This window comes from Leptodactylus fuscus, chromosome 3 (genome assembly GCF_031893055.1).
Source record: "Leptodactylus fuscus isolate aLepFus1 chromosome 3, aLepFus1.hap2, whole genome shotgun sequence".
In the NCBI taxonomy this organism is placed as follows: domain Eukaryota; kingdom Metazoa; phylum Chordata; class Amphibia; order Anura; family Leptodactylidae; genus Leptodactylus; species Leptodactylus fuscus.
The window spans coordinates 170401119-170416468 of NC_134267.1; the positions used below are offsets into that span (position 1 = coordinate 170401119).

Below are 15350 nucleotides of genomic sequence, written 5' to 3' on the forward strand. Positions count from 1 at the left end.
CACACCAGTGCCCAGCACATGTTATTTATTAACGTGACTTTTACTACTTAGTTAATATTTAAAGCTGTGGGTATACCACAAAAACTCTGGTGTATTTTAAGTATCACTGTATAGATATTGCTGTTCACACAGGTAAAAGATGTGTGGAAAATGAGCTGAGGAGAATGAAGAGAAGACTTTTGTTTGCCTGAGCCCACATGAGAACTCCAGGGTAACTGAATAGTCTTTGGTTGGTTTGACAGACAATGCTGTGAGCCAGCAGACTCATTCTCACATACCAGAGGCAGGGGCTTTCAGGGGGTATCCAGACCACTGTAACAGAAGGCACCAATGCATCTACAGACATCTTACAGACTCTATCGTTGTTTGTTGATAGAGAGAAAGAAAAGTCTTAAATGACAGAAAATCCCCTTCAATAAGGTATATGCAGTTTAATGTTTTTGCTTGAGCAGTATTGAAGAACTGGAAATTCCTTGGGAGGAATAAGTGCAGTTCCCTGTAAACGTAAGTAGTGCGATTTTGTGGAGTGTGTTACACTTGTTCATACAACAGGTGGAAGGTAAACATTTCATTTGTCCACATTGGCTTTAGGAGAAATATTATGTGACAAATGATGTTCAATGAATACTTAGGTCATGTTACATTCTCCTTGAAGTTGTTTATGTTATATGAGTAATGTCCTCAGTTCTTCAGGCCTTATTTCTTTTTTCAGTATTTACCCTGCATGATGCCATCATTTTATCTACCTGTAATGTTTTGTAGAGGGCACAATAATACAATGTCCGCGCTTTAAGTTTCAGACCAGCCAGTGAATTTGAATTAAGTTAGAAAAAGCTCAAGTTCTTTCACATAGTTTCTGAAAAGAGACTGGTCACATTGTCCTAAATTTCCCACACTTAAAAGCAGCCGAGGAAGAGAAAGCTTAATAGACGCTTAGACCATTCTGAGCAAACATTTACTTAATACCAGACTTTCTCTGAATCGAAGATATGCGTAATGGATATGTGAGTCAATACCAAAGATTATGTCATATATTTATATAGATATATCTTTAATGATGTTTATAGCTTGTTATCTATGAATGATGACACTATTACATATTACAATATATTTAAATAGATGGGATCAAAAAAATAAAAAAATAGATACATATGAAGCAAAATATTAGCACTATAACTGGGTACAATATTACAATATTTATTAAAAGCGATTAGTTCAAAATCTCAAATATATTGCAGTTAAAATGATATAAAGAAACTAAAAAATAACCTTTGTAGTTTAGTCCTATAATGCTGTACTAACTTTGTAAATAGTAACATTTGTATTATTTTTTTAACAATGCATGTTAATATTTAGTGACTATATTACATCTTTTTGACGGAATATCATGTTCAGTATATGAATATACCTTATATCTATAGTTTAGTAACCTTCACGTATTGTCACCTGTCCAACCATCAGTACATTCCAGCTATTGTTTGGATGATTGATGTCTGCACTAGTTCAGCTTTATCAGTGGAAGAGACTGTCACATTTGTAACTCACTACAATTGTGTCAAAGTAATACTATATTGTATGGTGAGTGTTAATGCCTACTTTCCCAGAAGTAAAATGACACTTGCTAAGATACCTGCAAGGCTAGGTTCACATCTGCGTTGGAGACTCCATAGGAGACTCTGCCGCAGATTCCGCTTAAAATAATCGGAGAGAAGTCCTGCACTGAGGTTTTATACTGAAACCGGCAGAAACCAGCGGACTCATTACAGTCTATGAGGTCTGCGCAATATAGATGACCCCCTATCATCCTAATGCCCCCTAATGAATCCTTCTTTATACTATTAAAACACCCACAACTGTGCTAAAAAAACTAAGAAAAAAAATAATTTATACTCACCTACCTACGATCCTTTGGTGAATGGAGCCACCGCTGCCTCCTCTTCTTGGACCTACACTCTATGTGCAGGGTTCAAGAATAGGACGGCTGCGGTGTGATAGTATGATGTCATCGTGCCACTTGTGCCAGGTGTCTTGTAAACCACAGGCATGAAGCGGCTTGTGGTTTACAAGGCAGTTAGTTGCATGATGGATCGGTGTCTGCAGACATTGATCTAGTTAAAAGTAAAACATGTACTAATGGCGGTCCCCGGGGTGGGCCCCTAAAGAGTTAGTGGACCCAGGGCCCGCCCCCGCTAGCTATGCCTCTGGGTCAGCTGGGTTTACATCCGATATCTTCCCTAAAGGGGCGAAAAACGCAGAAGAAAAGCCCTGCATGGCACGTGTCTCCACATTTTTTAAGCGGAATGGGGAACTGAATCCCCGAACAGAATTGAAGCACTGGTGTGAACCCAGCCTTACTGGCCCCAAACAATATATCTGGCCTTGCCCCTGCACTTATCAATAATAATTTTTGTTCACAGGTAACTACCTGCTTATCAGTCCTATCCTTCCTATCCTATCCTTCCTATCCTACTAATATATTATCTGACTATCCTTCTACTAATATTATAAATGTGAAAGTTTGGATGTTTGTTACTCAATCATGCAAAAACGGCTGAACGGATTTGGATGAAATTTGGCAAATAGTTTGTAACCTGGATTAACACATAGGACATTTATCCCAGTAAAAGACATGGCTTCACGATTGTTATTAATTTATGTATCATACTAATATTAAACTGCTCTTGCCGGCAGGACAATTGTTCAGCTAATTGCAATTTGCTGATAAAGCCTGGTCTGTTGTCTCTCTATGTAAAAACACAAATAACACTGAGTCCATTCTGTACAAGCACTTGCATATTATCTGATCTGCACAAGTGTTCTGTGTCCCGTTCAGCCAGAGGGAGGAGGAGAGATAGAAGAAATACAGGAATTGAGAAGCAGACACTGCAGGCAGAGTGCTGAGACACTGAGGTGGGAAAACCCCTTTAATCCAAATTGTCAGTTTACCAATTTTAAACATGCCGAGGAAATGAAAACCTAATTTGTCGCAATATTTGACAAAAACGAGAGCTATGAATGTAGCCAGAAGTCAACAGACTTCTCAAGCGGAGCTTAGGAGGTTTGAGTAAGCTAGGCGTCAAGCGGCACTTAGAGCAGCTGAAATGCCGGAGTAAGCGAAGCCAACAACACACTCATTATATGGCGTCCCAGCAAGCTGCTGAGATGCCGAAACAATCAAAGGCACGGCGTGAGGAACAAGTTCAGCGGCAGGCCAGCTTGAGAGCTTATCAGTGATTGTTCCTCCATATAAATAATAGTCCTCCTTATTACTACTAGTTCTCCCTTCAGAATAGTTCCCTTTTATAAATACCGTATTTTCCGGACTATAAGGCGCACTTAAAATACTAGAATTTTCTCAGAAATTGCAAGTGCGCCTTATAGTCCAGTGCGCCTTATATATGGATCTGTCCTACCTACTGGAAGTTGCAGAAACTCAATTTGAAGCTGTCTCTTCCCCAAGTGCGATCCCAGTCCCGGTCGTGCTGTCGCTGGTCTCTCCGCCGCCCCGAAGTGACCGCTCCGTGACTGCTGCACTCTGTGGCGCGATGTTAGGACAGCGTCCGGTCATGTTGGCTGCTGGCCACGCCCCCTCGCTGCCTTACGTGTTCTTTACAGCAGTCCGTTGTGTGAGCGGGGCCTGGGCCGCAGCCCCGTCTAGTTTCTGTGTCACACTAGAGAGCTGGGAGCGCATCATCCCCCGCAGCTGCTGCTGCCCCCTGTGTCTCACACAGAATAGAAGCAGCAGCAGCTCTGGGGGATGATGTCCTCCCCACTCTCCAGGCAGCCGCGGGCAGTCCGTTGTGTGGGCGTGGCCTTGGCCTCAGCCCCGCCTAGTTTGTGTCACACTGGAGAGCTGGGAGCGCATCATCCTCCGCAGCTGCTGCTGCCCCCTGTGTCTCACACAGAATAGAAGCAGCAGCAGCTCTGGGGGATGATGTCCTCCCCGCTCTCCAGGCAGCCGTGGGCAGGAGGTCTGTGTTGGCTCTGTGCTGGGTGCCCGGGCAGTGCTATGAGCCAATCAGAACGTCTGCATCAGAGCAGGCCCCGCCCCTTAGACGTGTTAAGCCCCGCCCAGTTTTGGTAAACTTGTGGGCCCCACTCACACAGCAGCCCAAGTCTCCGCCCACACAGTAGATAATTTTAAAATGGTCAATTTATAAGTAGCTCAACCCCTATACAAGTGTGAGCACCCCTGCTGTAAATGGTTTGAGCACTACAGCCACCGTACACAGGAGCTGTGATATGTACAACTCAGCCCAGTGACATAACTGTGCTTCATTCAATATTTTAAACCCATTAAAAAAATGCCTCCTGTTAAGAGACATGCTTATGATGCTGATTTTAAGCTTAAAGCTATAAGTTATGCAGTAGAGCATGGAAATAGAGCAGCTGCAAGAGAATTCAACATTAATGAATCTATGGTGCGTAAGTGGAGGAAACAAGAAGATGCCCTACGCCAGGTAAAGAAGTCTAAACAGAGTTTCAGAGGACACAAAGCAAGATGGCCAGAGTTGGAGGACAAAATAGAACAGTGGGTTATCGAACAGAGAACCGCAGGTAGAAGCGTCTCCACTGTCTCTATTCGACTTAAAGCCACAGCGTTAGCACGCGACATGGAGATCAAGGACTTTCAAGGAGGTCCTTCATGGTGCTTTCGTTTTATGAAAAGGCGTAATCTCTCCATCCGCACCAGAACTACTGTTTGCCAGCAACTGCCAAAGGATTATGAAGAGAAGCTGGCCATTTTCCGCACCTACTGCCTAACCAAGATAAAGGAAAAGAATATCCAGCTAGAACACATCACTAACATGGATGAGGTCCCCCTCACTTTTGATATCCCCGTAACACGTACTGTTGAGAAAACAGGGACTAGTACAGTATCTATACGTACCACAGGAAACGAGAAGTCATCTTTCACTGTAGTTCTCGCCTGTCAGGCTAATGGCCAGAAACTACCACCCATGGTCATTTTCAAAAGGAAGACTTTGCCAAAAGAAAAGTTTCCTGCTGGTGTCATCGTGAAGGCTAATCCAAAGGGCTGGATGGACGAGGAGAAGATGAGTGAGTGGTTGAGTGAGGTCTACGTCAAGAGACCAGGTGGCTTTTTTCACAAATCCCCATCCCTTTTGGTCTGTGACTCCGTGCACGCCCATGTGACCAACACTGTCAAAGCCCAAGTTAAGAAAACTAATTCTGAGCTTGCTGTCATTCCGGGTGGATTAACCAAGGAGCTGCAGCCGCTAGATATCAGTGTTAACCGCCCATTTAAAGTTAAGTTGCGAGCTGCGTGGGAGCACTGGATGACAGAAGGTGACCACACATTCACCAACACAGGGAGGCAACGCCGGGCAAGTTATGCCACTATTTGCCAGTGGATCGTGGATGCCTGGGAGAAGGTATCAGTCTCCAGTGTCATACGAGGCTTCAGGAAGGCTGGAATCATCACTGAAGAGCTAAGCAACAGCGAGACTGACTCTGATGATGAAGATGAGGGGAACCCGAGCATGCTTAATGCCGAAATCGCCCAACTGTTAAACTCAGACACTGAAGATGAAGAATTTGATGGATTTGTGGTGGAGGAATGAAAAAGTATTGATCTTCAGTTAGGTACAACTGAACAAGTTGAGAGTTAGTTTGAAAGTTTGAAAGTTTAAATAAAGTTTAAATAAAGTTTGACTTTGTTTCATTTAATGTACAGTGTCTTATAATTCAGCACATCCTATAATCCGGCGCATCCTATAATCACACCCTATATGGTGCGCCTTATAGTCCGGTGCGCCTTATAGTCCGGTGCGCCTTATATATGAACCTAGATGCCTTAGCAGGCAGTTTTTGCAGGTGCGCCTTATAGTCCGAAAAATACGGTAATAGTCCCCATTATCAATAATAGCCCCCTTTTATAAATAATAATGCTACCTTATAGTTTCCTCTTTTAAATAATAGTCTCCATTTATAACTAATAGCACTCCCTCCTTATTATAAATAATAGTTCCCCTTTACTTATAAAGAAGGGAAGTATTATTTATGAGGGAGAACTGTTATTCATGAGGACTATTATTTATAACAGATAATCTTATTTTTAAGGGCTTTTTTTTAAGGGGGAACTATTGTTTATAAGGGGAAAACTTTCATTTTTATGGGAGATAATATTTATAATAATTCACCATTCTAATAATACTCTCCACTTAAATAAATAATAGTTCCTCCCTTATAATAGTCCTTCTTAAAAATAATAGTTCCCCCACTATAGACAATACCCACTTATAAATAATGTGTCCATATTCAGAAGTAAGGGCCCCCTTTGTCTTTTAAAAAAAAAAAAAAATTGTACTCACCTTACCTCTATCACCCAGGCCCAGTGCAGGTGACACAATGCAGTGATGTCATCACCTCTGTTGGGACGTCCTGCATATAACTGTAAGGGAGCGTTCACAATACCATCATTGTCCGACAGGTAGTACCCGCTGCTAGTGTCCGTTCAAAATCTTGAAACAGACATGTAGGTTTTTTCTGTCCGCTTGAAAAGTCAGACATCTTTACAAATGGACAGTTAAGGACAGGCACGGACTGTAAAAGAACGCACCCGATTGCCATTTAAATTAATGAAAAATGTCACTGACACAGCTAGTGTCCGCTGCCAATATCCGTGCAAGATTTTGAACGGACACTAGCAGCGGACACTACATGTCAGTCAATGACTGTAGTGTTTACGCCCCCTAAGTTTTCTATGACACAGCAAGGACTTTATAGCTTGCCGATACAGTTGTAAGTGGAGCTCTCCTGGGTAGAAAGTTTAGTGCCTGGAACTGTTAAAGGGGCTCTATCATTGGGAAAAGTAATTTTTAACTGAGCACATAATTGCATAGCCTTCAGAAAGGCTATTCCACACATACCTTTCATATGTGAATCGCCTCAGTGTTTTTTGAATTAGCCCATTTTTATTCATATGCTAATTAGCCTCTTGGTGCACCCTGGAAGTCTCATCATGCACTTCTCTCTGCTATTCCTTCCTATGTAAGTGTACAGCACAGGCTGCTGCTGCTGCTGACTTCCTGCTCGCACACACACACATAGGAGAGAATAGTAGAGAAGAGCTGTTGGGAACTTCTGGCTGGAATCTAATTAGCATATTAATTAAAACGGGATCATTCAAGAACCACTGAGACAATTTACATACAAAAGGTACTTGTGAAATAGCCTTTCTAAAAGCTATGCAAGGATGTGATTAGTTAAAAATGACTTTTCCCAATGATAGAGCCCCTTTAAAGCCCTGATCCCTGCCTGATAACCTATCCACTATAAGGAAATCGTGACATTTTTGTCTACCAATTTAAGTATGGTTGTGTTCATGGGAAGACCCCTTTACGTGGCTGTACCGAAGCCTAACCTCAGCAGCCACAAACACCATTGAAATGCCAACTGTGAGACACACCTTGTCCAATATAAGTGCCACAAATGTTCTTTTGGCTACCTGGTCAATAAAACACAAAAACTCATTCCAACCTCTGGAACGTCTTCTTTAACACTTCCTTATTTAACTTCCTTATGGTTTTGCAATAGGACGGACAATAAGCTCATATACTGTAGGTGTGATGAAATAGCACAGTTAAAGCTATTAAGCTTCTGTATATAGACTTGTCTCTGAGATTAACACTTCGGATGTGGAATTATTTTCTTGAGCATGTAAGGGTTTTCAATCTGTAAGAAATGATTCAGCATGAAATCTCTCATACTGCTTAGTAAGAATCTGCTTTTCAGTATAAATCCACTTTCACACACAGCGTGGTCACATGACTATGTCATAAAGCTGATTTAATCTGCATTCCCTGGATTCCATCTGTAGAGCTCCACTAATTAATAGGTGAAAAATATTTCCAAATTTTTTTTAGTTGCTTTCAAACTTTCTAAATTCACTTAATGTTGCATATATGTTGTGTTTTCCAGTATGTAACAGTTTGGGTGCATTTTTTTATTTATTTCTCTTAAATGTATTTATTTGTAAATTTCTAGTTCAGGTGAACATAGGACACTTTGTAGTATATTTATCAGTCCTCTGTCCTCTAAGGGGGCGTTCACACTACCATCGGTGTCCGACATGCAGGGTTCTTCTGTCCGCTTGAGAAGTCGGACATCTTCTCTTGCGGATAGGAAAGGACGGGCACGGAGTGCAAAAGAACGCACCCAATGCCCATTCAAGTGAATGACAGGTGTCACGGACACAGCTAGTGTCCGCTCCTAGTGTCCGTGACAGATTTTGAGCGGACACTAGGAGCGGACACTGCATGTCGGACACCGACGGTAGTGTGAATGCTCCCTTAGCTACTTAGTCCACTGCCAAATCTGTCTATATGGAAGACAGCCTGCAGTTCCTAGAAGTCTATGGAAAGGGGAGAGGTACGATGAGGATTAAGTGAGAAGCAGAAGGAGCATATTTTTCTAATGCGATATTTTAGAAAGTTTCTTATATTCACCTGAACTATACATTCACAAAATAAAAATTTGAAATGACTCTTTAAGTTGTTTGGGATCCCCATATTTTTGCAATTGTGGATACCAATATAATAATTAAATTTTAGTCTATATATATTTTTAGACTACATTGATTGCAGTGTATCTATTTGCATGTCTGTTTTTTGGATGGACTGTTTATCAATGCTGACAAAAACTGACTGTCTTTGCCTAAGGCAGGGTTCGGCAACCTCCAGCACGCATTGCAAGAGTGGCACGAGATGCTTAATTCCCTGGCACAGGCAGCCCGTGTCCTCGATGAAACTGCTATTAGTATACTGTGGGGTCTCCCATTCCCTGCCCTCTGTAGCCGCTGTGTTCTCTTCGGAGCTTCTTCCTGATGAAAGAGACCACTCAGGGGTCACGTCAGCATCATTACTCCGTTTTAACCCTGAGACTCAATCAGTGGTCGCTGACTTCAGGCAGAAGCACCAATGAGAACAGAGTCACTGCGGACCGCAGGGAAGGGGAGTAACATTATTTTTTATGTTTGTCTCTTGGCCCTCTGCTTATTATACTCTGGGGTCTTAAGAGACCCCACAGTATAATAAAAGCTAATGAGTAGCACAAATTGGAATTTTATTAAAGTTAGACAATTATACTGTGTGGAGGGGTCACTATTGGACATAATACTGTGTATAGGGGCCACTATGGGACATAATACCACGTGCAGGAGCTGCTATGGGACCTAATACCATGTGCAGGGGCCGCTATGCGACATAATACCGTGTGCAGAGGCCGCTATGGGACATAATAGCATTTGCAGAGGCCACTATGGGACACTATTCTGTATAAAGGTGTGTTTTTGCACAAAAAATAGGCTTTTTTTGTGTGCAAAACTCACAATGTGAACACAGCTTTACATCGAAGTAAACGTTCCAGTGGCCACATCCAGATACATGGTGTGTTTTCACCATAAGGCTGCTGCCATATGATGCTCCTGGACGCATACATTTACCACTAATTGAGGGCTACACATGGACTTTCATTGCTTCTAATGGAAAAGTACCGATGCATCCTAAGAAATAGCAGTAAGCACATGTCCTGAAGCATCTTGTGGCAGCATTTCTTTGTTATGGTTTGTGGTGTATGACTTTAGTATAGGGGTCGTCACCCTTACAATTATTGAATGGACTTTATCTTTGATTTTTTTCATTTAAATCGTCATACTGAACAAAAAAGGTTGCCTATCTACAGCGTTTCCGTAAATATAATTGACATGCTACGATTTCCAAAACCACGCCAATTTTGGAAATCACAGCATGTCCGCACTGTGGTTTTAACCGCCAAGAGGGCATGAGATTCGCATCAATCCCTTCCTCTTTGCAATTATTGTACAATGCCGCGATTTTTCCCATAGCGTTTCCGCTGCGGCCAAATCGCGGCGTTTCCAGCCCGTGGGGCCCCCACCAAATAGTTATCAGCAAAGGGACATAATAATCCAACAGTATAACAGTAGTAGTGTTTGGAAAGCGTATATTAAATAATGTCAGTAAATATTAAGTTTCAAAATACTACTTCTACTTTTACTAAAATTAGAATAGCAGCCTGTAAGACCTTATTCACACGATGGCGTTATGAAAACAGATGAATCAGTCCATCTTTAAATGATTCTGTCTATCCACTTTGCATTCATTCTTTTATCTGTTTGACTGTTTTCGATGGCCAAGCCATTTCTGTTTTTAATAGTGTTAAAAAAAAATATAGAATATATTGGGTTTTTTTTTTTTTTTTTACCCAATTTATTGGATGCAAATCCACTTGACTGTCCCACTGTTGTGTGAATAGGTTCTTACACTTACATTCAAACTAGAATTTATTTGCCCTATGTATTTGTAAACATCAGCTAACTATGGCGTATCAGCTGACAAATTCTATAGTTTGCTATAGGAGAAACTGGAGAAACTTCAATGTATGCTACCTCCTTACTTTTTAGGATTCAGTAATAGCTGCAGTATTGTACACTTTGTCCTATGCTAGTTGTTTTATAGAAATTATTCACACTGGGCTGTGGAAATAAAAAATTACATTGCTTTGCAAAAAAATGTCACTTTACCCTCAGATTTTTCTATTTCACAAGGGGTTAAAGGAGAATTTTTTTCTTTAGCATTTTACTTTTTTTAAAAATAAATAAATAAAACATTTTATACGGGAATGGGACATTTTTTAGGGTTTTGTTTATTCAATTCATTTTTTTAATACTTAAAAAAATTGTAAATCTTTTTTTGTCCCCATAGCGAGACTTAAAGCAGCAATCTTATGATCGCTGATTCAGTGTAATAGGATGAATGCCATCTCTACCAGCTCAACCCATCCATGCATGCTTGGTTGGCATATGTTCCATATAGGGTAGAGAGAAGAAAGTCGCTGCCAGACACCTCTGAGATCAGTTTAAGTACCATACAAAAAAGGATTGAACAGGTTGAATTACAACATCAGAGGAGAGTTGTGAGGCCCCATATACACTCACCGGCCACTTTATTAGGTACACCATGCTAGTAACGGGTTGGACCCCCTTTTGCCTTCAGAACTGCCTCAATTCTTCATGGCATAGATTCAACAAGGTGCTGGAAGCATTCCTCAGAGATTTTGGTCCATATTGACATGATGGCATCACACAGTTGCCGCAGATTTGTCGGCTGCACATCCATGATGCGAATCTCCCGTTCCACCACATCCCAAAGATGCTCTATTGGATTGAGATCTGGTGACTGTGGTGGCCATTGGAGTACAGTGAACTCATTGTCATGTTCAAGAAACCAGTCTGAGATGATTCCAGCTTTATGACATGGTGCATTATCCTGCTGAAAGTAGCCATCAGATGTTGGGTACATTGTGGTCATAAAGGGATGGACATGGTCAGCAACAATACTCAGGTAGGCTTTGGCGTTGCAACGATGCTCAATTGGTACCAAGGGGCCCAAAGAGTGCCAAGAAAATATTCCCCACACCATGACACCACCACCACCAGCCTGAACCGTTGATACAAGGCAGGATGGATCCATGCTTTCATGTTGTTGACGCCAAATTCTGACCCTACCATCCGAATGTCGCAGCAGAAATCGAGACTCATCAGACCAGGCAACGTTTTTCCAATCTTCAATTGTCCAATTTCGATGAGCTTGTGCAAATTGTAGCCTCAGTTTCCTGTTCTTAGCTGAAAGGAGTGGCACCCGGTGTGGTCTTCTGCTGCTGTAGCCCATCTGCCTCAAAGTTCGACGTACTGTGCGTTCAGAGATGCTCTTCTGGCTACCTTGGTTGTAACGGGTGGCTATTTGAGTCACTCTTGCCTTTCCATCAGCTCGAACCAGTCTGGCCATTCTCCTCTGACCTCTGGCATCAACAACGCATTTCCGCCCACAGAACTGCCACTCACTGGATGTTTTTTCTTTTTCGGACCATTCTCTGTAAACCCTAGAGATGGTTGTGCGTGAAAATCCCAGTAGATCAGCAGTTTCTGAAATACTCAGACCAGCCCTTCTGGCACCAACAACCATGCCACGTTCAAAGGCACTCAAATCACCTTTCTTCCCCATACTGATGCTCGGTTTGAACTGCAGGAGATTGTCTTGACCATGTCTACATGCCTAAATGCACTGAGTTGCCGCCATGTGATTGGCTGATTAGAAATTAAGTGTTAACGAGCAGTTGGACAGGTGTACCTAATAAAGTGGCCGGTGAGTGTACATTAGGTAGTATGTCATCCCTGCCAAATTTATCAGATGCACATTTAATGCGTATTGCCAGCGTAAGGTTTGTTCAAGTCTTGCCTTCACAGTAGGATCACAAGAGGCGAGGCTGCTATATGCCTGTGTTGGTAGGATAATACACAGCTTCGAATCATTTTAGTATTTCTAAAAATGACATTCACGTCTGGTTCATTATTACACAATGTCATTACATTCGATGACAGCAGGACATATTGCAACACTCAGGAGGGCCAGGGCTAGTATCACGGTAATATATCAGATGTGGCCGGCTTGCAGGGAGTCCCTGGGTCCCGAATGTGCACAAAATTTCCCTTTTTGATGTCCCCGACTACCCTCCCCTGCGTGATATCTGACAATGACAACAGACAACCAGGCTTCGGGGGTAATCGTTGCTTTTCTTTTTACTAGCAGGACAAAGTAATACACATGTACATATGGAGGACTTCTTCACATACAATACAGCGATCTTTGCAGGTAGTGTCCAATTAGCAGAGGATGGGGCAGAATGCTTTGGATAGTGGTTGCTTGGCAGTTAACTTGTATATACTTGTAAAGATGGCCTGTATCCAGGGGGTTAGTCCTCAACAAACTGGGTACACGTATGTAGAAGAACAAATACAATTTTTCTTAGCAGCGGGAGATTCTCAATTTCTGCCAGACTAGCTATGGGCTTCTTTAAATATAGATTTGTCCCAAAGACTTACTTGGATAGAGATATACGTGGGGGGTCCCAGATGTATGGATAACCAGGTCCATCAACTTCAGCACTTGTAAGATTAGAGCTTCAGAGGAAAACACTCTCTGAGAAGGGCCTTGAAGATAGGGAAGAAGACATCTCTGCTTGGTGCACCCTGATAAGTCGGAAGCCATTATCCATGCTCCATGTGCTCTGTCTCACAGCTGTGTCTACACTTGTAGCCCCACACAAAAGACATCAGCCAAAAACGTCCCCAACCCCCTCTAGAGAGGGTGGTCACTCAACTCTCCCTCCAGGCCAGTCAAGGGAGCCTCATTGGTCCTGGAGGTCAGCTAATCATAATGGACACTCCCTTTACAGTTACAACTCAAATTACAATGGCAAAGTATAGGCAGGTGCAGTTCACAAAAACATCCACAAGATGGCGCATTAATAGACCCCCTGTGTGCTGGCTCTGGAAGAATAGAAATATATAGAAGGAATGAAGGGGGAGGAAAATATTTACCTTATATGAAAATGTCCATGCTATCTCGGTCTGCATTAGAGGGAATTGGACTAGCAGTACCGGGACATTACAATATCACCTGTTGGCACTTGAGAGTTACACATGATCATTTTTCCACTGGAAATATTGCGGTAGTTGAAAAGGTTACTGTTTAACAGCTAAAAACAGGAAAATCTGTCTCCTACAACTAAACTAGCAAAATCACTTACAGAATCAAACATTAAACTTTTTCCAATATAATAAGTAAAGCAGAACATACTCAACCTTAGCAAATATGCTGCAAGGAAATGTTACATATCTCAGTTCTGTTATACTAATAGGACAATGCCACTAGGATAGGGGACATGTGGGGCAATTTCGTAGCAGATTAGTTTCTGCACATTTGCAGTTGCAGATGGCTAACTCACTACAATGTACAGTAATGGTGTAGTGGATGGGATTTAAACAAATCTTATACACACACTGTAGAAAAAAACCTTCAATGCAGTGGGATTTGAACACACAGTATACCAGTTAATGCTGTGTGTTTGGCTGCAGTTGCAATGTAAAGGTTGAAAGTCAGGCTAGACCCCTGGGAACCGCTCTTGCAAGTTGTGTCATATAGCGGCTGATTTCATCTTGTTTTTGCCATGGTAAAGTAATATGTATCTATAGTCTAAAAAAACAATATATGGTAAAATGTAAAAAATGATAATATGATTCAGTATGAAGGAGTTGTGGATATTTTTGTGTGTTCAGTGTTACTTACTGTGTTGTTTTATGTCTCTATTCTAGGGCAAAGAAGAAAAGGGATGTTAAATATTTATTTGTAACTGGATGGATGTAAGGTCAGTCTATGGAGTAAATAACAGCCATGCACCATTTGTTCAAACTGGTATTGGAACAGAAAGATCTTTCTAGAGCTGGAGACTTGTTCTCCTTAGATGATTTTGAAATTGAAGACAGTCTGTCCGAGGCTCTGAATCAAATAAAGTTAATATCATCTTCTGCGGTGAGTACAATATTTGTACAGCCTGTTGTTGCTCTCAATTATGTGCCTGTTACTGCCCATTTACCTCTATTACTGTACCCGCGGTGTGACACTTTCTTAAATCATTAAAGCCCTGAGGCTTCAAGAAGGCCCTGAAGACTCACCTATTCAGGAATGCCTACAACCTCCAATAACACTCACCTCACTGCCATCTGTACAGTCTCCCCCTCTCCTTCTGTCTCTACCCTCCTTCCCTCATACATTGTAAGCCCTCGCGGGCAGGGCCCTCTACCCCACTGTGCCATTGTTAGTATTATATCTACCTGTATACAGTGGCGTAACTATCCATAGCAGCGGAGGCAGCTGCCACAGGGCCCGGGACATTGGGGACCCGGTGACAGCTGCTACCGCTGCTATCATTATACTCGGGGGTCTTTTCGGACCCCTGAGTATAATGATTGGCAGGCCGGGAGAGGTAAGAAACATAAAAAAACATGTTACTTACCGCTCCACGATCCTGCCAGGCCTCCTTCCTGACGTCTCTGACGTCACATGAACCCGGCCTGCATCCCGGATCATGTGACGTCCGACGTCATTGAACAAGGACAGCAGCGCAGAAGGCAGGGGAGAAGACCGCGTTGGAGCCGGGGGACAGGTAAGTAACAGTAGTTCTTTATGTTTTTATTCCCCCGGGTCTCCGATTATTATACTCTGGGGTCTGAAAAGACCCAGAGTATAATAATTATTTATGGGTGCCCACAGTGGGACATAATACTGTGTGCAGGGGCAACTATGGGGGATAATACTGTTTGCAGGGGCCACTAAGGGACATAATACTGTGTGCAGCGGCCACTATGGGGCTTAATACTATGTGCAGGGGCCACTATGAGGGATAATACTGTGTGCAGGTGACACTATGGGGGATAATACTGTGTGCAGGGGCCACTATGGGGGATAATA

The 15350-nt window shown here is 42.3% G+C and overlaps 1 protein-coding gene across 1 annotated transcript in view; it reads left to right on the forward strand.

Moving 5' to 3' along the window:
- Positions 1 to 310: 310 nt before the first annotated feature.
- Positions 311 to 15350, forward strand: part of VEPH1 (ventricular zone expressed PH domain containing 1) — a 261145-nt gene continuing 246105 nt past the window's right edge. Inside the window, exons 1-2 of the mRNA XM_075268752.1 lie at positions 311 to 504; positions 14195 to 14411. Of these exons, the coding sequence (XP_075124853.1) occupies positions 14274 to 14411 (138 nt within the window). The 5' untranslated portion in view covers positions 311 to 504; positions 14195 to 14273. The remainder of the gene's footprint in view (positions 505 to 14194; positions 14412 to 15350) is intronic.